The 23,860-nt window shown below is 33.3% G+C and overlaps 1 protein-coding gene across 2 annotated transcripts; it reads left to right on the top strand.

Moving 5' to 3' along the window:
• Positions 1 to 1,495: 1,495 nt before the first annotated feature.
• Positions 1,496 to 23,833, top strand: LOC133789319 (DNA polymerase epsilon catalytic subunit A-like). Of its 2 annotated transcripts, XM_062227148.1 has the most exons (49): positions 1,496 to 1,734; positions 2,077 to 2,142; positions 2,626 to 2,685; positions 2,944 to 3,039; positions 3,921 to 4,081; positions 4,269 to 4,357; positions 4,456 to 4,673; positions 5,575 to 5,661; positions 5,791 to 5,925; positions 6,214 to 6,336; positions 6,860 to 6,943; positions 7,630 to 7,794; positions 7,914 to 8,090; positions 8,299 to 8,412; positions 9,037 to 9,141; positions 9,465 to 9,583; positions 9,900 to 10,041; positions 10,115 to 10,209; positions 10,493 to 10,598; positions 10,722 to 10,801; positions 10,880 to 11,056; positions 11,210 to 11,297; positions 11,460 to 11,540; positions 11,616 to 11,759; positions 12,248 to 12,343; positions 12,435 to 12,635; positions 13,725 to 13,779; positions 13,858 to 14,000; positions 14,166 to 14,614; positions 15,073 to 15,214; positions 15,304 to 15,501; positions 15,591 to 15,665; positions 16,077 to 16,267; positions 16,470 to 16,650; positions 16,732 to 16,796; positions 17,497 to 17,629; positions 17,724 to 17,825; positions 17,909 to 17,992; positions 18,274 to 18,348; positions 18,646 to 18,705; positions 18,792 to 19,054; positions 19,171 to 19,219; positions 19,953 to 20,113; positions 20,198 to 20,264; positions 21,119 to 21,229; positions 21,488 to 21,658; positions 21,751 to 21,963; positions 22,774 to 22,880; positions 22,956 to 23,833. In XM_062227148.1, the coding sequence occupies exons 1-49, from the start codon at positions 1,576 to 1,578 to the stop codon at positions 23,326 to 23,328; spliced, it is 6,636 nt and encodes a 2,211-aa protein (XP_062083132.1). In that variant the 5' UTR covers positions 1,496 to 1,575; the 3' UTR covers positions 23,329 to 23,833. The 2 variants fall into 2 exon arrangements, with proteins under 2 accessions (XP_062083132.1, XP_062083133.1); XM_062227149.1 differs by lacking the exons at positions 9,037 to 9,141; positions 9,465 to 9,583; positions 9,900 to 10,041; ... (5 more) ...; positions 11,460 to 11,540; positions 11,616 to 11,759 and having other exon boundaries at positions 1,497 to 1,734.
• Positions 23,834 to 23,860: the final 27 nt, after the last annotated feature.

The raw sequence follows: 23,860 nt of genomic DNA, 5'->3' as shown, positions 1-23,860 counted from the left end.
CAAATTATATATTTAATTAGTAACAAAATAGTTAAACTTAAATTTAAGTGCTCATACAATATAATAAGTTAATAACTCACCTCATCATCTACACTTACTAGAACATCAAGCTCAAAATATTAATTTGTAACCAAACAATTTCCAAATATTAATTGGTTACTAAATAGTTCACAATAGTGTTTTTCTATGATTTTCACATGTTGAATTTGAATTTCAAAATTTATTACACTCCATAATAATTTTGTTATTTTTAATTTAAGAACCAAATTGATTAGTTTGATCATGGATATTTATGGAATAATTTTTGTTTTCAAGCATCTAATTACTTAATTTTGAGAGTTAATTATTAGTGGATTGACTATACATATTTATGATATGATATTGCTTTCCTTATTTGATTTGTAATATGTCATTAATCATTACTTACTTGAGGTGATTAGATGATATATTTTTATTTTTTTTTGTTGTCGTAAATTGCGGTAAATTTGTTATATTATAATAATTTTTTTTGTCAGGAATAGACTTTATTACTATTCAGATTGAAAAAGAGTATGTGATTATAATTTAACATTATTATTTAGCCAAATAGCATGAAAAAACGTATAAGAATTTTAGACAACAAAAAATTGAAAAATAAAACACTAAAACCTGCAAATTTAGTCACAATTGAAACTCTATGAAAAACGATATTTCAACCTGAAAATCAAATAATATTTATAAGTTACTATGATATATTTTATATAAATATATATATATTGAGCCAGTTACTCACTGTTCAATGTTCAATGTTAAAAACATTGATTAAAAAAAATTATCTCTCATTGAAATATCAATCATATACTTGTACCATTAATCCAACAAGAATAGCTCATGTAAAAAATTATCTTAATAAGAGCACTCCCATCCGGTGTTCTACTTCAACCTTTAAAATACCTCCCAAAAACACACATTTTTCTATTTTACCTCTAAGTTTTACATTTTACCATACATCAGATTCTCTATTTTTTTCTCTATATCATTTAAATATTATAGTTTCAAACATTTTTTATTCATTTCAAATATTTTTTATAACTATCAATAATATCCTAATATATTTTAATATTATAATATTGGGTTAAAGGATGAATAGTATACATTAAATATAGCTTGGTACTGTAGCTTTATGTAAAAATATTTGTAAAATACATCATCCAATGTATACCCATTTTTGTTAGTTTTAGCTATTTTTTACATATTTTGGTAATATAACTCACCCAATGTGAGTGCTCTAATCTTGTTCAATATACATGTAATATTTATTTATAAATATAAATATAAAAAATCATAATTTATATAATGATTTTTTTTTTTATCCAATCTAGTCAAGCCAACAATAGGGGTATTTTGGTAATTGAACGATGAAGTGAAATAGGTATAGCATTAGCAGGAGAAAAAGCGCGGGAAAATCCTCATAGCCAGTAAGTCCCCCGCGGCACCACCACACCGTTCCCTTTCTCATATTTTTTTCAGATCACAGAAAAGCTTTTCAATCTCTCTCTCTCTCTTCAGAATCTTCGGTCTCTGATCGGAGAAGCCATGAATGGCGATGCTCGAAAATGGGACCGCAGAGACTTTCGCAACTCCAAGAAGCAGAAGTTCATTCGTTCCGCCGAGGAAGAGCTCGAGGCTAAATTAGGGTTTGATATCTTCTCCGAAGGCGACAAGAGGCTTGGATGGTTGCTCACCTTTGCCTCCGTAAGCTCATTTCCCCAAATCACAAAGTCTTGATTTTTTTTATATTTTATATTTATTTTGGAAATGAGACGAGAACCTTGTATTAAATTGTGAATTATGTGATGAACTGAATTGTGAATGATTTCGTGAACTGAATTAAATTATTTTGTCATTTTTCGGTTGGGTTTGGATAATTGATTCTGTGTTTTCTCTGTAACCATTTCTATGTTTACTGCACTAGTGAAGCTACCTTTTTTTTGTACCCTTTTACTAAATTTTTGTGTTTTCAAAAGTTTGAGTTTTTAAATTAGGCACTAAATGCTGACAAGTGGAGTGATCGTTTCGAATTTGAAATTTTTGCAGTCATCTTCGGAAGATCAAGATACCCGCAAAGTCTATAGTTGTGTTGATTTGTATTTTGTATCACAGGTAAACTGTTCTATTCAAGAAAACCTTTTTTTTTTCTTTTGCAATTATTAACTATTTGAATGTCTTTCTGTTGATTAAATTTCTTTTTTTTTTTTCCGATAAGAAATGATAATGGTGTATTATAATGATTTAGAAATAAGATCACAACAAGCTTCACCAAAACAAGTTCAAACAAAATAAGCCTTTTGATGCTGAAATTCCAAAACAGAATTACTCTACAACAAAACTTCCCACTCTCTCAAATCTGAAAAAAGAGAAAGGCTTAAATTCTATAATACTTTTGAGTCAGAATGCAACCCAAAATTTAATCCTTTCCCATATATAATCAAAAAAATTCTCCCTATCTTGAAACATCCTGTCATTTCTTTCCAACCATACGGCCCACACAACTGCCAACAACACCACAGTTCCAGAGCAACTTCTGTCTTTCTGTTGATTAATTTTGTTAGCTTTATGTTTAAATGTTCTCTGCTTTTGCTGCAGGATGGTTCTACTTTCAAAACTAAATACAAGTTCCGTCCTTATTTCTATGCAGGCACAAAGGTATATATCTATCCATTTGTTCTGCATTTTATTTTGTTTGCAGTGTTGGCATTAACTGTTGTTGCCATGGCATTGGTGTTAAGTGTTAGCATTTTATCCGCAATGGTGCATTTCACTTGACTGAATAAAATTATGGATGTTAAGACATTTCTAGCCGTCCATTAATTTCTCCATTTTGTATTTCACGAGGATGATGATATTAAGCTCTATCATCGACCATGGTGATTGTGTTAAGTTCTATACGTGTTATTTATGTAGGACCAAATGGAAATGGACGTTGAAGCATATTTGAGACGACGCTATGAAAGTCAAATTGCTGATATTGAAATTGTGGAGAAAGAAGATCTTGATCTTGTAAGCAACTTTTGCATCAGTGGCTTTAACATTTTTTTTATGAGAGACATATTAGATATTATTGAAAATTGGTAGATTCATTACAGCAGATGATAGGAAATCATCTTTGGTTTTATAAAGAACTAGTAAACTAGGATTACATCCAACAATTTCAGCTACAGAGTAATCAGTGGTTTAACATTTGAACTAGTCCTTTCATCCATTTTGTCAATGATTGCTATAATCTGTTCTCTGCTCAGTAAATGAATTTGTATGAAGAAATTAGAAGGTCCAAATTGCTTTGTCAGATATCCTTTGTGTACTTGCCCTGAAATAGATTTTAAACTAATCTAGAATCGTGAATGGAATTCACATTGCAAAACAAGCTCAATTTTCTGCAAAGTTGTCATTCAATGTAAAATAGAAATTAATCTCCAGATGGCTTATGAGATCTTGAGAGAACATTTCCTTTCTCACGGTCTCGCCTAAGTCACCTTCGGCTTTTCAGTGTCCCATGAGGTCTAGTGTGAGATTTCCCTGAACCTTACTTATTTATATCATTAGCATTTTCCATTGAATAAGCCACATCTTTTTTTTTGGGTCTTAAATGGTTATTTTTTAAATAGTTTTGTGGGTGATTTGTTGTCGTAGTGGATTTCCATTTATTAGTTAATATATGTAATTAGAGTCTGAATTGTTAGTGAGTTAACAAAATTGCGTTATTGATGGTCTTGTCTTTCTAATTAATTCTATAAGATCCAAAAAAAAGTTAATTGTATAGTAAATTCTTCCAGTTTTATTATTTTTGAACTAATTTAACTTTCTTCCTGAACTAATCTAAAGTTTCTTTTATCCACTTATACTAGTTGATGTACTCTAATATGTGTGTTCATTCATGGCAGAAAAATCATTTGTCTGGTTTATGCAAGTCTTATCTAAAACTATCATTCGACACTGTTCAGCAACTAATGAGTGTCAAGAGAGATCTATTGCACGTTGTTGAAAGAAACCAGGCAAAATCTGATGCCACCGAAGCTTATGAGTTAATATTAACAGGGAAAAGGTGAGTTTTTGGTTTTGGTTTTATTATGATTGCAATTGAAGGGTACGATTTCCATCCTTGGCCTTAAAATCTTGTATGACGGTTTTTAGGTTAAAAGTTAGCATGTTGTGTCTCCTTTGTGCAAGGGTGTTTACTTATTTATTATTTTGTCACTGCTGTGGGTAATATTATTGTGCCTGTTTTGTAGAGAAAAAAGGTCTCAAGATTTTTTAGATTACATTGTTGATCTCCGAGAGTACGATGTTCCTTACCATGTTCGTTTTGCCATTGACAACGGTAAGTTCATTTTGATGCTTGGGGAGTTGGTTTTTTAAGCAAAGGTTCCGACTTTAAAATAAACTTGTTTTTCTCCCGTGACATGCTATGCTTCCTAGATATACGCTGTGGGCAGTGGTACGATGTTAGCATATCTAGTAACGATGTTATGCTGGAGAGAAGAACAGATCTTCTACAGCGTGCTGAAGTTCGTGTTTGTGCATTCGATATTGAAACCACCAAGCTTCCCCTGAAATTTCCAGATGCTGAATATGATTTAGTAATGATGATTTCATACATGGTTGATGGACAAGGGTATCTGATAATTAACAGAGAGGTATTTGTGACTGAGTCAACACTAGTGATTTCTTTCCTTCTTTAAGGTTACTTATTTAAAATTCCATCATATACTCAACCTTTTTAATGTGCTAATAATTAGATACATTCTGGTTGTTCACATGTTATTAATTTATGCTGATTCTGGGTACTTATATTCGTTTTTTATTTCTTTTCTTTTCTACCCGCAAAACGTATCAAAGTATTGTCTTTGAGAAGATGCTAGCGAGAGAAGTCCTATTCTTGCAATCAGTAGAAATGATTTGATTGTTTGCCTGTCAAAAAGAAAAAAAAAAGAATATTTACCTAGTAATTGGTTCTCATGGTCTTCTAAGAGTATTGTATTTGTGAAAAGTCCCTGGAGGCTTTGATGGTTTTTGATTTAGTAGAGCAAGTCAAGTGGGTTCCTTTTTTTTTTGGGCATGTGCTGAAACAACGATTGTCATTGAGAGCTCTGTTTGCAGACTTCAGAGTCTACAGGAATTATAGAAAGAATGTAGCTTGTAAACCATTGTTTGGAAGGTATATGTTGTTTAATGTCATTGCTGCAGCAGATACACTATGTTGTATGTAATAGGTTCACACTTTCATTCATGTGGTTGTTGTAATGAATCCTCAGCAGTAGGCAATCATCTGATATTTTAGATTATTCTATGATAGAGTGGGCAATCAATCCACCTGATATTTTACATTGTTTCATGATACATTCCTTATTGGCAAGATTTATTAATAGTCATTTGGTTCTTGTGTAAACTTCATTATTGCACTTGCCATCTAGATACTTGTTTCTTGTTATTCCTATTGGCATCAATTACATGTACCTGAGTATATGATATGGAGCTAGACATGTGTTGTTTTCTTATGCCTTACTTTAATATGTCTAATTGTTTTTTTGTTTGCAGTGTGTTGGTGATGATATAGAGGATTTGGAATACACTCCGAAACCAGAATTCGAAGGGCATTTCAAGGTTACAAATGTAAAAAATGAGGTAATGAATTCTTGTAGAAATAATATTCCGATTCCCATGTGGTTTCATTTCTTAGTTAGATTACTGTGTGTGTGTTTTTTAAATATATTCTGCCACTACTAATTTTGCAAAGGATATTTCATCTTGCAGCTAGAGCTTCTTAAATTGTGGTTCTCCCATATGCGGGAGGTGAAGCCTGGTATATATGTTACGTATAATGGTGATTTTTTTGACTGGCCTTTCCTGGAAAAAAGAGCAGCCCATCATGGATTCAAACTTAGTGATGTATGTAACTTCTGAGCTTTTACTTAAAAACCACATCTTGAGTTTGGAGTTTTAAATTGTTCTATATTTAGTCAATTCGAGTTATAATGTTATTTATCCTTTTGGTGTGGACAGTTAATATTCTACATATTCATCTTACTTTATGAAATCCTGCTCATATTTATTAACACAAAAATACTCCGGATGGTACTAGAGTTAGCAGCTGCTTTATATTTGCTTATGGATTGGTTTCTAGTTTCCAGCATATCTATGTTTAAATATTTTTGTTTTGTTTGGTATTTTTATCAGGAGGTTGGATTTCAATGTGACTATAATCAAGGAGAATGTCGTGCTAAATTTGCTTGCCATCTTGATTGCTTTGCTTGGGTCAAGCGTGATAGTTATCTCCCTCAGGGAAGCCAGGGCCTTAAGGTTTAAGATTTAATCAAACTTGCTTATTTGCTTATCATTCTACTATTTCTGTTTTATAGGACATTAAACAGTATCTTCCATATGGTTATGTGTTTTATGTTTTGTTCTCTTGTGGTTGCGTCTGCATCTTTTGGTTTTCAGTTGTGCTTGTTTGGTGTGGAATGTGTTTCATATAATCACCCCTTTTGGGTGTAGTTTTATTTTCTATGATATACTAGCCTTTTTTATCAATGAAAAAGAAAAAGAACAGAAAATTAACGTATTCTTTGATATTATCTTGGCAAGGAAACTACTGCGTGTAAACATGTATGAGAGTTTCTTTAAGCTTATTCTTTAATCTAGTATAGATCCAGATGGTAGTCATATAATTACTTTGAGTAATTAATATTAATAGTACTGACTTGGTTTTGTTTGTTATCCACAAATATGGATAGTTTGCCAATGCTTGTTTTTTTTTTTTAAAATTCAGCTACTTTTAATGTTCTCACTACTAGAAAGTTTATAGTTGTTGGTATTGTTTCAGGCTGTAACAAAGGCAAAGTTGGGATATGATCCCCTGGAAGTGAATCCTGAGGATATGGTTCGTTACGCAATGGAAAAGCCACAGGTAAGAGTTTAGTTTTTTTTTTTTTAGTTCCATTACACAATCTTTAGTGATTGTTGGTTTTTTTTTATCATTATCATTTGCTTTTAATCCATGTGTCTTGAATAGGAGATTTTAGTCTGGATTCTTTTAGTGCCTTTTCTTACAAATATTCTCTCATTCAATAAGTGATGAATTTGCTTACCTAGATTTTGAGCCTTTGGTATTTATTTTGGAAAGAAATCTCTCCACATCCCATTAAAGTGCAAGTTTCTGCGAGATTAGTTGCTGAAGAAAAGGTTTTTAACACTAAGTGGTGTGTTGCAAAGGATGGGGCCTAGTTTTTTAACCTTCTTGGTTTATGAAAGCTGGAAGTGGAGAAGAAAAGAGATCAAAGCACTTCTGTTTTTGTTTTCATTCAAACTTTTTAAACAAAATAAAACTAGGGCCAAATATAGATAGTCTCAGCAGAAAATACATCAGTCTTACAAACTAGGAACAAATTTAGAGAAAAAATTTGAATTTAAAAAACTAAGTCTGAGATATACTATCTAAACCTACAGATAAATTTGACAGCCTTAGAATCCTAAGGCTGCTCTCTGGAATCTCTCAGGTGATATCATATTATTTGTGTTTCCTTTAGTTAGAATTCAATTTGTTTTTGTACATTATATGAGAAACATTTCTAATGTCTATGAAACTTGTTACAGATGATGGCCTCATATTCTGTTTCTGATGCTGTTTCAACTTATTACTTGTATATGACCTATGTTCATCCGTTCATTTTCTCTCTTGCGACTATTATCCCGATGTCACCAGATGAGGTCCTGCGCAAGGGTAGTGGGACCCTCTGTGAAATGCTTCTAATGGTCCAGGTGTGTTTTTCCACTCATGCTCAACACTAGGTCTTTGTGCTTCCTTGCGTGGTGCATTCTTTCATATGTTTTTACTTCAAAGCATGTACTCAATCAAGGCAACTTTGCTTTTATTCCAGGCATACAAGGCAAATGTTATTTGCCCTAATAAACACCAATCTGAATCAGAGAAGTTTCATAATAACCGTCTTCTTGAAAGCGAGACATATATAGGTGGTCATGTGGAATGCCTTGAGAGTGGAGTTTTTAGATCTGATCTTTTAACTAGTTTTAAGCTTGATCCATCTGGATATCAGGTATGTCATCTTGCTCACAATTAATTGTTCTGTTGTAGTAATTGGTCATTATTATTTCTAAAATTTTGAATATCATGGTTTGACATGAATTGACTAGGAGATAGTGAATGCTACCTTGGTCCAGTTTGTTTTTAATTGAGTGTTTCATTATCTATTTTTAATAGTATATGTAATTTGACACAAAAACATTGCAAACTTTGATTTCCAGCAACTGATTGACAACCTTGATCGTGATCTGCAATATGCTATAAGAGTTGAGGGTAAGATGGACTTGGATTCCGTATCTAATTATGATGAAGTGAGGAGTTCTATCTTTGAAAAGGTATTGCCTCTTTCATTTGCCTTGGATAATGTTCTGATTTGGTCCTGAGATCCTTAATTTTTTTGTTGGTAAGAGACAAATTCTTTATTCATTGGAAACAGGTAATACAGAAAGAGTTTAAAGTTTTCTTATAAAGTAGACATGGATAAAACATTAGAAAACTCCTTTAATTCTTTAAATTCTTTGCCGCAGACCCAATGTGATAGGTATTTATCTTTCTGGTTATGGGCCTTGTTTTATTAGGCATTGTCTTGTGTGATTCCAATTGACCTTGGGTAAACTTGCCATGAATGTAGTAAGAATTTTATGAATTAAATAGTTTGTTTCTTGTAATTTATTTTACACAGACTAGCTACCAAACTAATGGGTCTAAAATCATTCGCTTTCCTGGAATCTAACAATTGCCTTTGAATTTCCAATGTTCATTATGTTCAAAAGTCACTTGCCTCTAGTGATTGATACATTCATCCCCTTAAAGGGAGTGCTAGCGTGCTTAATTTCATACTATAACAATTGTTTTAAGGTTCACATTGTTTGAGGCAGCAACTTAGAATTATATATATTTTTTTCCATTTCTTCCGTACAATTTGCTCTCTTTTATTATCTTCCTTCCTCGCTTTGCAGCTTGTAAGATTACGAGATGACCCCATACGAGATGAATGCCCCCTCATTTATCATTTAGATGTAGCTGCAATGTACCCAAACATTATTTTAACAAACAGGCTTCAGGTAAGCTGGTTAATTGATTTCTTTTATGTAATGTGCTTGACAAGTTCAAGCTTCTATTCATTTCATATCATCTTTGTGGTCTACAATTGAAATTTGCAATACAGATTGCTATTACACAACAAAACTTGGTGTTTAACATGTTTTTCACCTCTGATTTGCCTATTAATTTATCCTTATTTGCATCTTCTGATCTTTGCTATTGTTGCCTTTAATCCTTTTTATGAACAAAACTTGTTCTTCACTGATCAACAGAATAGAGAGAGAGAGAGAGAGAGAGAGAGAGATTGTTGATTCTTTAATATATTTATTTGTGTCTATTTCAGCCGTCATCAATAGTTACAGACGAGATTTGCACTGCTTGTGATTTCAATCGCCCAGGAAAGACTTGTCTTCGGAAGCTTGAATGGGTTTGGCGTGGAGAAGTCTTCATGGCAAAGAAAAGGTCTCTTTTTTGGGGACTCATTATATGCCTTTTTCTACATGCATCTTTAATTATTTATGTCTTAATTTTAAAAAAGAAACAATAATATTATAAAAATTACAAAAGCAAAGGGAAAAATATTTCCTACTAGAAAGAAAAACCTACCGAAAATCAAGCCATCAATACAAAGTAAAGCAAAGCCTGACTAGTCTAATAATTCTTAAATCCTCAACAAATCACAAAAACTAAAGCTCTTGAACTCCTCATACTTTAGTTTAAGTCTGTCAGCAATAAAGTAATTCATGATTGTTGTTTTTTATTTCATTTTGAATGACAGTGACTATTACCATATGAAGAAGCAAATTGAGTCAGAGTTTGTTGATGGCACTGATAGCCAGTTAGCAAAATCTTTTCTTGACCTACCTAAGGCAGAACAACAATTGAGACTGAAAGATCGTTTAAAGAAATATTGTCAGAAGGTATATTTTCCCTTTTATTTTTAATTTTTCTCTTAAATGATGCCTAAAACGAATTTTGGATACTTCTTGGTAGGCATATAAACGAGTATTGGATAAGACAGTTACTGAAGTTCGGGAAGCAGGAATATGCATGAGGGAGAATGCATTCTATGTTGACACTGTTCGCAGGTGAGCATGGATTTTCTTGCATAGAAGTTTTCTTTTCTTTCGGACTGCAATTGCAAAAATCACTTAGATATCAATTAAAATTATTTATTATTACTTTTTAAAAACTGTCATTAAGAAATGCATACAAATTGAGTGAATTTGATTTGAGGTTGCCTGGTATCTGGTGGGGTAATTTTTTTTTCCGTCTTTCTCTCTCTGCAGTTTGCATATTTTTTTATTTTATATACATTATACAAATCATTGTCTTCTTGCTAATTCATATGTTCTTTGATATTATTTCAAGCTTTCGAGATAGAAGATATGAGTACAAAGGACTTAATAAGGTTTGGAAAGGAAAATTGTTTGAAGCCAAAGCTACTGGAAATTCTATTAAAATCCAGGAGGCACAGGTATGGAAAATTCATATGCTTGTTGAACATTTGTATACAATAAGCGTCACCATGATCAGGATGATCATTAATACTGACTTTGAATCTTGAAACTTGCATTGTTGTTTGCTTACTGCTTTGCAGGATATGGTAGTTCTTTTTGATTCGTTACAACTTGCTCATAAGTGCATTCTTAATTCCTTTTATGGATATGTCATGCGCAAGTGAGTTTTAGTGATTTTCTTTGTTTCCCAACTACATAATCTATACACTTTTTACTAATGCTTTTCTTGGTCATACAGAGGTGCAAGATGGTACTCTATGGAAATGGCTGGAGTGGTTACATATACTGGGGCTAAAATTATTCAGAATGCTCGCATACTGGTTGAAAAGATTGGAAAGCCACTTGAGTTAGATACAGATGGTATATGGTGTGCACTTCCTGGATCTTTTCCAGAGAACTTTACTTTCAAAACAAAGTATGTATAACTCTTAGTATCATCTTAGTAGTACAAAGGCCATGAGTTTGAGCACTTTTTTGGGTGCTTTACCTACATTGCCTTCAAGTTGACGATATACTGGTCTTGTTTATCTAAAGATGCTGACTACTCTATGGGAAACAAATGTTTCAGAGATTTGAAGAAGAAGCTGACTATCTCATATCCATGTGTTATGTTGAATGTTGATGTAGCAGAAAACAATACAAATGATCAGTACCAGGTCATCTTTTAACTTTTTTTTGGTAGTATTGTGACTAGTACTGTTTTTTTAAATCTTAATTAATTTATTTATCTAGAAAAAAGAAATAAAAAACGAATTTGCAAAGGTGTTATCTAAGTTTGATTGTATGACAGAAACCTTCTAACACTTCTCTATTAACAGACCCTGACAGATCCTTTGACCAAATCTTATACAACTCATAGTGAATGCTCAATTGAATTTGAAGTGGATGGACCATACAAGGTGACATGGAGTACGATATCAATTATACCTTAATGTTTTTATTTAGTTTATTACTAATATTTTGGTTTTGTGTAGGCAATGATTATTCCAGCTTCAAAAGAAGAGGGAATTTTGATTAAGAAGCGATATGCAGTTTTCAATGATGATGGGACCCTTGCTGAACTTAAAGGTTTTGAAATTAAGCGTAGAGGTGAGCTGAAGCTCATCAAAGTTTTCCAGGTATCCCTATCTTGTCCTATATTGTGTGTTTGTACCTAGTATTAAATGAGATTTATCTTCTTAGCTCTGTATTAGTGCTTCTTTTCAAGGGCTTGCTAAGTTAAATAGTATTATTTTCCTGTACTGAAAACCTCACATTTTCTGTATTTTCTTTTGTTGTGGAGTCTAATGGTTTGATAACTTCTTTTATTGCTTATTACTGTCATCTTTGCAAAGACAATCTATATTTATGGTTATTAGCAGTTGGGATAGTATAGTCCTCCTTCTATCACTAAATTCTGGACATTTTTTCCAATAGAGTTATCTATTTTATAGACATACCATGTGCTATAGAATCGTCATGGGCAAGCTGCTTTAGGTTCTGTTGTGTAATGAATCTTTAGATGGAATAATATCACTGTGTACTTCATGTTTGCTTACTTATATATATAAAAAATGATTTTTTGCTTTAATTTTAAATGTATGTTTTATACTTTTTCTATTTTCAGGCTGAGCTTTTCGACAAGTTTCTCAATGGCTCAACCTTAGTGGAATGCTATTCAGCTGTTGCTTCTGTTGCCAACCGCTGGCTTGATCTTCTTGATGTATGTCTTCCAATAGACTTTGCTTCTTATGCTATTCTGCTGTCTTCTGTGATCTTTGCAGATAATTTTTTCTTTATTCCTTTCCCCATAGAATCAAGGAAAGGATATTGCGGACAGTGAGTTGCTCGATTATATATCTGAATCAAGTACCATGAGCAAGTCTCTAGCAGACTACGGTGGGCAGAAGTCATGTGCAGTGACCACTGCAAAACGTCTTGCTGATTTTCTTGGTGATGCAATGGTCAAAGATAAAGGGCTTCGTTGTCAATATATTGTTGCATGTGAACCTAAGGTGAATTCTTCTGTTCGGCCACAATACTTGCTTTATCAATCTTTCAATTGTTACTGGCTGCCAATTTTTTTGTGTTGAGATTGGTGGTCTAATTTGTGTTTCTGAGTGTTATGGTGGATATGTCATTGAAGCTTTCACATCAACAATTAGGTGCATATTATCATTTTTCTGCTCTTCCACATGATTTCAGAGGAAGCTGCAAGTGTGTTTGTTGCAGAGAATCATATATTTTATCTCAAATTTTGTTTCAATGCGTTAGTAGTCCTATCAAGTATACCTTTTTGTCATAATCTATGTTTAGAGCAAGTGGTTCTGCTCTGGCTAATAGCAACTATGGGCAATTTTAATGTTCATCATGCTAAAATTGGGCCTTCTTTCAACTTTTTGTGGTTGTTTATTTCTTGATAATTTTTTGCTAGATGATATGGGCCTTATGTTTTATTCCTAAATTTTTGTGGGTCTTTTTTTCACTATAGAGATGGAATGTGCTACCTGGACAATAATAGTAGTATCTTGGTTTTGATTGAAAAAAAAAAGTTCTATTGGGTAGTAGTACCACAAATTCTATCGGCTGATTGTTTTCATTTGCATTTTTTATCCTCTCTCACCCATGCCTTTCAAGTCAAAATGATCTTGATTCTTGAGGTTTCTGCTTGTTTAGTTGATCCGTTCCCATTTGACATGTATTTCCTAGTAGTATAACTAGTATATATTCTAAAATTGTCAACTTAAAAGTTCACTTATTGGTCATTACAGTTCTATCTTTCTTAACTTTTCATGGATGTTGTAGAGAGCAGCTGCTGAATCCATTGCATTTATTTTATTTTCCTGCCGTCCTTTTGTTTCTTTGTGCTGGAACCTTTGTGAAGTTTATTTATGCACACACCCTTGGGCTTTATTTTGTAGTTAACATGTTCTGAAGTTTTAGATTTGTTTTCTACAATAGAAACTTAAGATTCTCTTTCTAATTTTGATACATTTTATTTTATCTTTTCTGCTTTACACGCTACAGATTGTTACAAGCCTCACCTCTTATTATTGCGTGATTGCTAAACTAAAATTTTTGTGTGATGTTTTTAATTTGAGTAGGGAACACCTGTGAGCGAGCGTGCTGTTCCTGTTGCAATATTTGAAACAGATGCTGGTAAAGTTTCTGGTATCCTTCTGATTTATCCTTTTGTGCTTCTATCTCCACTAAATTAAGCATGTTTGAAATTTTCAGAAATAATGAAATTTTATGTGCGGAAGTGGTGCAAGATATCATCGGATGTTGGAATTCGATCCATCATTGACTGGTCATATTACAAGCAGCGGCTTAGCTCGTCAATTCAGAAAATTGTCACTATTCCAGCTGCAATGCAAAAGGTTTCATTGCTTGTAGATGTCTATTTGCTGGAAGAAATCAATATTTTCTTTGCTTTTATCTCTATCCTTTTTTTTTATCCCAGTTTTTATGAATGTATCTTATCTGTACTTGCCCAATTATCCTTGTATTATATTTAATATGCTGAGGAACAATTACTTCTTTAGGTTGCAAATCCTGTCCCTAGAGTGGTTCATCCTGATTGGCTGCATAAGAAGGTTCGTGAGAAGGATGATAAATTTCGACAGCAAAAGCTAGCTGATGTCTTCAGTTCATTTAAGAAGGATGAATTGTTAAAAAGGAAGGATGAAACTGTAGGAATTAGTAATGTGATTGAGGAAGAGGTTGTTGGAGATCTTGAAGACTTCCAAAAAAATAAGAGTTCCGTAAAGGGACCTAGACCAGTAGTTCGATGTTATGAAGTTAATAACAAGAATAATTCAGTTGAGAATGTAGCACAAGAATGTCCACATCAAGCTGATAATAATGAAAAGGAGCAGCAAGTACAAGATTCCTCCATTTCTGAGATTATTGACAGAACTGTGGACTACCAAGGATGGCTTGAAATAAAGAAGAGAAAATGGAAAGATAGTCTGAACAAGAGGAAGAGGCAAAAGTACATTTTCGAAACCTTTAAATAAAATTCAAAATTTTTACGCTGGCTAAATGTTACTCCCAATAGAAATATCAATTTACAGGTATTTAATCTAGATAGGGTTCAAGGTATTGCTGGTGCAAAGCAAATGGGTAGGTAGTAAAAATTAACAACTATTTGTGCATTGATTGATGTAGAACAATAGAAACAAGAATATAGAGTAGAAGAATAGGTAGAAAAGAGCAATAAAAGATGAAGGATTGCAGAGAGAGAGAACTTAGAGAAGAAATCTCAAAGATTTTATAACTTAATAAACTGAAAATAGCTAAGCTTATTAGGCAAATAATAAATTCTAGGAACTTAAAATATAATAAAATTCTATTGTCTCAAAATAGGATAAAACCTAATAATAATTCTTGAACAGTAGTTAGGTTCCCAGGGATGATTTAACAATGTGAAGTGAAATATTACTTTAACAGACTAGGCAATGCAACACGGCACAATGCTAGTGGTCTTCCTCAGCTGCCCAGTCAAGCATCAAATAAAGAAGCTCAGGGGGGAACAGGTGTTAGTTCATACTTTAAGAGACACGAAGTAGCCATAACACGATGCCACTGGCAGGTAAGATAGTCTTCATTTACCCCAAACAGTTGGATGGAGTTATTATAGTTTAATGGCTTAACCACTTTTATTTTGCTCTTGTGATTCAGATAGTACAACTAGTTCCAGATTCTCAGCTTGGCCAATTTTTTGCTTGGATTGTAGTGGAAGGAGTGATGCTTAAGATTCCTGTAACTGTTCCGAGAGTGTTTTACATAAATTCTAAGGCCCCTTTAGAAGACAAATTTCCAGGAAGGCGTTCCAACAAAATTCTTCCCCATGGAAAGCATAATTATAATCTATATGAGGTACTTTTAGTGCTAATGCTATTTGTTTTATAGCTATACTTGATATATAGGATTTCAAGATTTTTTTTTCTTGGCTTGAGTTTTTGCAGGTTGTTATTGATGAAGGTCAGTTCAAAGCAGAAAGCAAAAACCTTACTGCACTTCTTGCAGATCCAGAAGTTGAGGTCAGCATAATACAGCTAATAAAAGAATTAGATGATTAATTAATGAATCTTATTGACAGAGATTGCACAGAAGTGTTGCTTTTTTTGCTCAAATTATAAAGATTATTACTCTAATTATGCATGTACATATTTGCAAGGACATGTCTTATTTATTTATCTCGAGTCAGAACTGTTCAGTTATCTTTGTTTTCTTGTGAGGACTTGGTTTGCTGTTAGTTGGTTTTTAGTTTTGCTAATAAAACTCTAATACCCTATTAAAGGAAGTGGAAAGTAAATAACATTGTTCTTTATTACAATGTAAATTTATATGTTCTCTCTTCTGGCATAAAGTTCTATCTTTTGGTATAATTTCATACTGTATTAGCAACAAAAGTCTGATTGTTATTTATTTATCATTTTTCTTTTTGTCAGGGAATTTATGAAACAAAGGTACCATTGGACTTAAATGCAATTGTTCAGATTGGATGTGTCTGTAAGGTGGATAAAGCTGCTAAGAAGCGAAATATCCAAGATTCTTGGAGTCTTAGCGAACTACATACTAAGACTACAACGGAGTGTTCTTATTTGGAGCAATCTATATCTTTCTTCTACCTGTATCACAGGTAACTATTTTGGTATTACAAATTAGATCATTTCATTTTTTGTTATGATTTCTACCAACACTGAAATATGCATTCCATCATGAACCAACCAATTCATCAATGATCTTTAGTTTGCTTTTTTAAGAGTGCTAATTATCCATTTTCTAATCTGTACGTGATCTTTTGTCTGAAATACTGATACTGTTTATCTGGTTAATTTCAGTATTTCTGAAGGGCGTGCTATATTTGTTGTTTATTTTCCTTCAAGAACAATGTCTGTCGTTGTTGTGAATCCTTATCAAAACAAGGATCTGTCACCATCTTTTCTTGAGAAGCAATTCCGTGATGCTTGCCAGGCATTATCTGTTCAACCGCCTCCTCCTAGTAATGAATTCATGTTCAAGGTTAGCTTATAGATTAGTGAAGACACATACTTTCCTATTGACTTGTTTTTTTTCCCTTTGAATAACATGTATTTATTGCAGGTGGAGTATGTTGGATCTGTAAAGGATGCCGAGAAGATTCTGCAAAGAACATTAAATCAGCAAAGGTCTAATTTTGTTGTAATATTATTTTTGTTTATCCTGCTTTTTGTGGAATTTTGTTTTTCTATATAATTTCTTAATTACTCATGTTGAATCTACTACTCAGAGAAATGTTTCTTTAATCATATATATTGTCTTATGCAATTGGATGAGCCCAAAGTAACTGTTATTGTCTTTAAGAGAGTGAATGGTTGTTGTACTGTAGTAGAATTTTTTATTTTCTTATTTCTAGACACCATGATTTAGTTGCAGAAGTATCTAATTGCTGATTTACTTTAGTGTACATACACACTAGTGTTTTATTGAATAACGTTGTGTTTACAATGCACAAACTGTTTGCGGGGATTGGGGTAACTTATGGCTCTAGTGTTTGCGGGGTTTGGGGTTTTTGTGGTTGTTTTGGTGTCTTGGTTGGTTGTGTTTTTCCTTGCTTTTGTTGGCATGTGTTACCACGGTTTTCCTCCGCCATATGTGAGGGCTCTCAATATATTTGAGAGGACAAAGGCCTTTGTCTCTTTTTCAAAAAAAAAAAAAAACAATGCACGAACTCTGTGGAAAAAAATAGAAAATAAAACTACAGGCTAGCTGATTTTGAGGCTTCCCAATTAGAACCTTTTTGGAATTTTATTGGTGCAAACAGAAGTTTTCCTATTATTTTCTTTCCCACTATGGTAATAACATACATTTTCTGTGGTTGGTTGACAGACGTGAACATCATGGACCTACAATTGCTGTTATTGAATGCCCAAATGCTCAATCAATGAAGTCAGGTATACGAGCTCTAGATGATTTCCCATGTGTGAGCATTCCCTCCAATGCCCGTGATAGTCACTATCAGGTAATAAATTATGAATTTATAGCTGATTTGCATCCATTTGTCATGTCACGTGCACATTGTCAAATGCATTACTTTTAAACCATGCTTTATGCAGGTTCTTGGGTGGCAACAAGTTGCTGCAAAAATTGGAATGCAACGATGTGCTGCGTCATCTCAATGGTTGAATGAAAGAATTTCTCTCTCTAGATATGCCCATGTAATGTCTTTATCTCTACAAATGAGAATTTTGTTATGTTTGCTTGATATTATAAACATTAATTTTTCAAATATTTGGGACAGGTGCCACTAGGGAATTTTGAACTTGATTGGCTTATACATACAGCAGATGTCATCTTTTCAAGAGCACTCCGTGATCAGCAACAGGTTTTTTTTTTTTTTTTTAAATTTTTAATATTTTCATCAGCTGATATCTTGTCATGTTGTTTATAAAGATTTTAGGCATTTGGATCACATTCTTACAACGTTTGATATACTAGAGGGATGTGGAGGGTACTGAGAATGTGTATACATGAAAGAGCACAACTATTTTTGAGAAAATTTTATGTTTTCTGCAGAGAATAAAAGAGGGAAAATAAATGTTTGGTTGCTGGAATTTAGTGTTTGTGAATTTTTTGAACATATTTTCATTTCTTTATTTGTCACAGGTGCTTTGGATATCTGATGATGGGATTCCAGATCTAGGAGGCATTAATGAAGAAGATACTTGTTTTGTTGATGAGGTTATTTCCCAACTTAATTAGAAATTTTCAAGGAAGGCCATTGCCATTTCAAAGTGCTTTGTGGTCATTAGCTGAAAAAGAATTACTTTCTGGTTATCGAATTTGATACTATTATTAAGACGTCTACGGTTCAAACTCCTTCCTTTCTGACACCTAATGACATAGATCCATCTTTATATTGGATTTTTATATTCATGTGTGTGTGTGTGTGTTTCCTTTCACTAGGTGCAATTGATCTTTTGTTGAACTTCACATTGTATGTGCTAAATTACACGTTCCTTCTGTAAACCTAACCAGGTCCATCAACCTGTTCTTACATACCCTGGAGCATATAGAAAAGTCACTGTGGAGTTAAAGGTGAAAATACATCACCCCTTTCTTTCCCATTTTTTGGTTATTTCTTGGATGATTGTGCTGATTATTATGTCAATGTCCTTGTGAAGATTCATCATCTGGCTGTAGATGCTCTTCTCAAAAGTAACCAAATAAATGAAATGGAAGGAGGTGCTTTATTGGGATTCGAAGCAGATGTGAATTCTGGAGCACATAATTCAAATGAACAGAGTGGCTTTGATGAGGGTACCTCATGTGCTTCTGCATTTCGTGTTTTAAAACAGCTAATTCAGAGATGCCTTACAGATGCAGTAACATCTGGAAATGTGTTTGCGGATGCAATACTACAGCATCTGTATCGATGGCTTTGCAGGTAGCTATGTCTGTCTTGTAAATAGTTTTGTTGACGTTACAATAATTAGTTTTCATTTTGCCTCCTATGGCTACTACTTACGTTTTTGGATTCTTATTCTTCCTTTCATATTGCAGTCCCCATTCCAAACTTCATGACCCTGCTCTTCACCGTCTACTTCACAAGGTAAGTGATTGTTGTTTTTGTCTCTTCATATAGGTCTGTCCATAAGTATCTGTTTGACACTGAATAAGATCCAGTATGTAAGGAAATAGAATGAGTTTAAGCTTGCCGAGTCTTTTTGAATACAGGTTTTAGGATAAAAATGCAGGTCCAACACTGCTTTGTTGATTAAGAATGTGAAAGATATACTGTAGAATAATCCAGCAATTTTTTGCATAGATACATCCCTAGAACAAAATCCCTATAAAGTAGGACCTGATAAACTTGAGAATTAAAATTATACACTAGGAAGATAATATACTATCAGAACTAATCTCTACTAAGCCTAATTTTTAGGGATAAATAAAAAATGTCTAATGTTTTGGATGATACAAATCTAATCCAAGATATTATACACTTCTATCAACAAAATTTGTCTTTTGTTATTTTTCCAAGATGGTATAGAAAGGCATGTCTACTAGATGATTATGATGTGTTGAGAAGGTTTTGTAATGCCCACTCACATTATCATTGTTTTATGCTGCCATACTTCTGTCTCTTTTGTGATATATTTGGCTAAGCAACATATCTTTTTTTTTCCTTCCTTCTTTATACTTATGGTTTTGTGTTTATTAATAGTTAGTACTCTTGTGATGGTTGCATTCTTTATTAGGCATGGACTTACATCATGTTTGATTTATGATAGGATTGGACTAATAAATTTGGTTTATTTTTCTTTCAATTATTTAATTTATAGGTCATGAAAAAGGTATTTGCTCTATTATTGGCTGAGTTTCGCAAATTGGGTGCCAGTATTGTATTCGCAAATTTTACCAAGATTATCATAGACACCGGAAAATCAGATCTCTCTGCTGCCAAAGCTTACTGTGATAGCTTACTTAAGACCCTGCAAACTAGGTTTGTCTTACTCATAAATTAGTAATGAAATGTAGATTTTTAGTTTCCGTCATCCGTGGTTGTAATTTTTCTTCTTCTTCACAGAGACCTATTTGAGTGGATTGAACTTGAACAATTACAGTTCTGGCATTCCTTGCTTTTTATGGATCAGGTTTGGTCACTGTTCTTCTCCTTGTCAACAACTATTAGGGTGTGTTTGATGCGTCGTATTGTATTGTATAGTATTACATTGAGTTGTGTTGTATAACATATTTTTATATAGTACTATATTTAGTATTAACTTAAAACATAGTATTATATAAAAATATGCTATACAATACAATCCAATCTAATACTATACGGTATAATATGGGTACCAAATGGACCCTTAATGTTCTAGTGTAACCATTCGATTTTTGGTTTGTTTTGATGCTGTCTTCATACTATAATTCTTAGGTTCTCTTCCTTTTTGATTAATGCCTAGGGTATGCCAGAATTTCCCAAGTTCTATCTGCGGGTTTTCTTTCTGGTTTCTTTAAGATTATATTATACTCCTTAAATAATTAATAAATACTACCTAGACCGGTGAGTGAATACAATAAATGGATAACTTGAATCTATTGACAAGAAAAGTTGAATTAAGACTTTTCTATGAATTTTGTTTGTTTTATTTCTGGGAGAAAAAAAGAAAAATACATTATACTATGATCTGCCATTAACTGTGTTAGGACGTGTCGTTCAAACTTTATTATTCTCACACAAAAACATAATTGATAATCTTGGATTATTTTTATGTTAAATTTCTGTTGCGTGTATATATTATATGCTTAAAGCAGCATTCTTTTGGTTCCAATTTTCTTGCACAACCAAATGAAATAATAACTTCATTGACTCACTTTTCATATTGGGAGGAGGGGGGTTGGTTTTGGAACACATCTATGAAAAATAGTCTCACTAATTTTCCTATTGAACCTACTCCGTTCTTCTAGTAAAATTAACAATTTTGTTTGCTGTTTTCTGTGATAGTATAATTATGGTGGAATCCCTGCCAGAGCTGATGAAAGCGTGCATGAAGAATCTGAAGTTGATATCGTATCAAGCTGGAATATTGCTGAAGATTTACCAAAGAAAATTCAGGTACTTTTTCAAATTTTTATATAAATTTGCAAGTGTTGTGATTGAGTGACATTTTTATCACACAAAATACCATTTGAGGCTAGCTCAGTGGTTGGGTGAGTGTGCTAGTAAGGGGTTTTGTATTCAAACCCCAGCTTGGACTAATGGCTAAAAAAGAAAAGAATATATAATAGCACAGTGGCACAGGTAATTTGTTAAGATATCAATTTCTTATGGGGCGGTTATTCTCTAAATTCTGACAAGATTAATCTTGTGCAGGATAATTTCATTTTCATTGTCTCTCAATTTCTTTATATCCCTTGGAATTATGCAAAAAAACAAGCTGCAATTAGAGCTTCTTTGCAAGATGGAAGCTCAAGCACACCGTCGATTACTATTTCAGCAGCTGAGAATTTTGAGTCTCATCTAACAGAACATCTTAAAGGGCAGGTACAATGATAACAGTTCTTGTAGCCTCTCGTTCTTGGTGTGCGTTTCATTTAGTTCATGATTGGATTTTCTAAATTTTGTTTGTGTTACAGATCAGCACTTACTTCACCGAGAAACTTTTGGGAATCGTGCGAGATATCATTCTTCATATGAAAGAACTAAGTAAATCAGAGAAAGAAGCGTCTGCATCTGCGGGGATGCCACAACTCTCTACTAATGCCAACAGAGGGGATGCAGCACTGGAATTTATTAAGCATGTTTGTGCTGTTCTGGCTCTTGATCAGAGTGTTCAGCACAATGTTCTGGTATTTCTTTCTACTCTAAGTAACTTAGAGAGTGTTTGTCTCCGTAACTAGAAAATTGTTTTTTGTTTTTAAAAGCTAAAAGTGTTTTTTGAAAACAAATTAGGGTGTTTGGCTTTGTTTTCATAAAACAATTTTTAAAAACAATTTACAAAAAACAGAAAATTTTGAAAACAAAATGTTGTTTTCTGTTGATCTCGATTTTTTTTTTTTGCTTATTTTTTCTTTCTCACATCATTTTTTTAATTATTATTATCTAACATCATTTATTGTCACCTTATTTTCTATCTCATTAGTTTCTATCTCTTCACTTTCTCACACATCACTTTCTATCTCCTTAGAAAACATTAAACAAACATCTATTGTTTATTGAAAACTACAAAAACTATTTTGTTATCATTTCTGAGAACACAACTTTGAAAACAAAAAACAATGCCAAACATGTCCTTATTATCTGTTGCTACTTCTGTGTGGTATGCTTTATAAAGTCTCAATGTTGTAATGTAGTTTCTAGATAAGCATGGCTTCTTTTGGCATTTTAATGTCATACATTATTTATTTCCTTGCTCCTTACTTTTGAATTATGTTACGAATAAACTTGTATGAAATGCTCCCCAGTTTCCCTTATCACCCCTTCTATAGGCTCGTTAAATCTCGTGATGGAAATTTTGAAGTGTTTACTATTTAACTAATGTTGCTATGCTGTTTTTGTATAGCAATTCATATTTTTGACAAAATTGGTTCTGTATAGTACTGTTTATATCTTGTGATTTATCTTGAGCTGACTGCTACTTATTCTCCCCAATTTTACAGGTAATGAGAAAGAATCTGCTAAAGTATGTGCGAGTTAGGGAGTTTGCTCCCGAAGCTCAATTTTGCGATCCTTTTTCATCCTTCATCTTGCCAAATGTCATTTGCAGGTACAAACATAAACAATCATTGTCTTCTAATGGCTTTTGCTGTTTTTGCTTTCTTACTATTTCATTCTTCGGCAGCTACTGCAATGACTGTAGAGACCTAGATTTGTGTCGTGACTCGGCCCTACTGGCCCAGGAGTGGCGCTGTGCTGTGCCACAATGCGGGCAGCCCTACAACCGTGAGGTAATGGAGAATTCCCTGATTCAGATCGTACGGCAGAGGGAACGCCTTTACCACGTGCAGGATCTGGTGTGCCAAAGGTGTAGGCAGGTGAAGGCGGCGCATCTGGCAGAGCAATGTGGATGTGCCGGGTCATACAGATGCAAGGAAGATGTAAGCGAGTTCAACAGAAAAATGCAAATATTCTTAAACATTGCCATTCGCCAGAAATTTCAACTTCTCGAAGAGTTCACATCATGGATATTGGGAATCCACAGTGTTCAAGATTAGTCATTTCATTGAGCTCTGCTGGACTAGTCATTGCAAGAGGTAGCTGCCTTTGCCGCCGCCGGCCTTACCCGACTCGACTCGATTCGACTCAAGAAATTGCGATACACAGGAGTTGTTGGCTTGGTTGGTTGGGTGGTCCACCACCTAATGAAGAAGACCAACTTCATAACCATATATATAAATATATATAATATATATGTATATATATGTGGTCATGTCATGTCGTTCATACCAACCACCAAGAAGAGAAGAATGAATGAAACTTGTTCTCATCATTCTTGTTGATATTCTTGTTCTCTTTCGTCTGTATATATAGCTTGTAGTGTTGTATTATATGCCAAAGCTGTACAAGTTCAACATTAGCCTCTCAAATCAAATTTATATACATAGATATACCCATTTTTATTATTATTATTTTTTTTATCTATGAAAAGTATCCAATTTTTCAACACATTGCATTTTTACTCAATTTTTTTATGGGGAAATTCGACCAATATTGTTCTAGCAGCCTGATAATTATAATGTTTAGCAA

The sequence above is a fragment of the Humulus lupulus genome, chromosome 7 (assembly GCF_963169125.1).
Source record: "Humulus lupulus chromosome 7, drHumLupu1.1, whole genome shotgun sequence".
In the NCBI taxonomy this organism is placed as follows: domain Eukaryota; kingdom Viridiplantae; phylum Streptophyta; class Magnoliopsida; order Rosales; family Cannabaceae; genus Humulus; species Humulus lupulus.
This window is presented reverse-complemented; position numbering and strand designations above follow the sequence as displayed.

Excerpts from the sequence above, each read along its gene's own strand:
- LOC133789319 (XM_062227148.1), top strand. The coding sequence starts at position 1,576 with ATGAATGGCGATGCTCGAAAATGGGACCGCAGAGACTTTCGCAACTCC. Across the intron at positions 2,143-2,625 it reads ATTTGTATTTTGTATCACAG|GATGGTTCTACTTTCAAAAC; the intron begins GTAAACTGTTCT and ends CTTTTGCTGCAG. Across the intron at positions 4,674-5,574 it reads ATCTGATAATTAACAGAGAG|TGTGTTGGTGATGATATAGA; the intron begins GTATTTGTGACT and ends TTTTGTTTGCAG.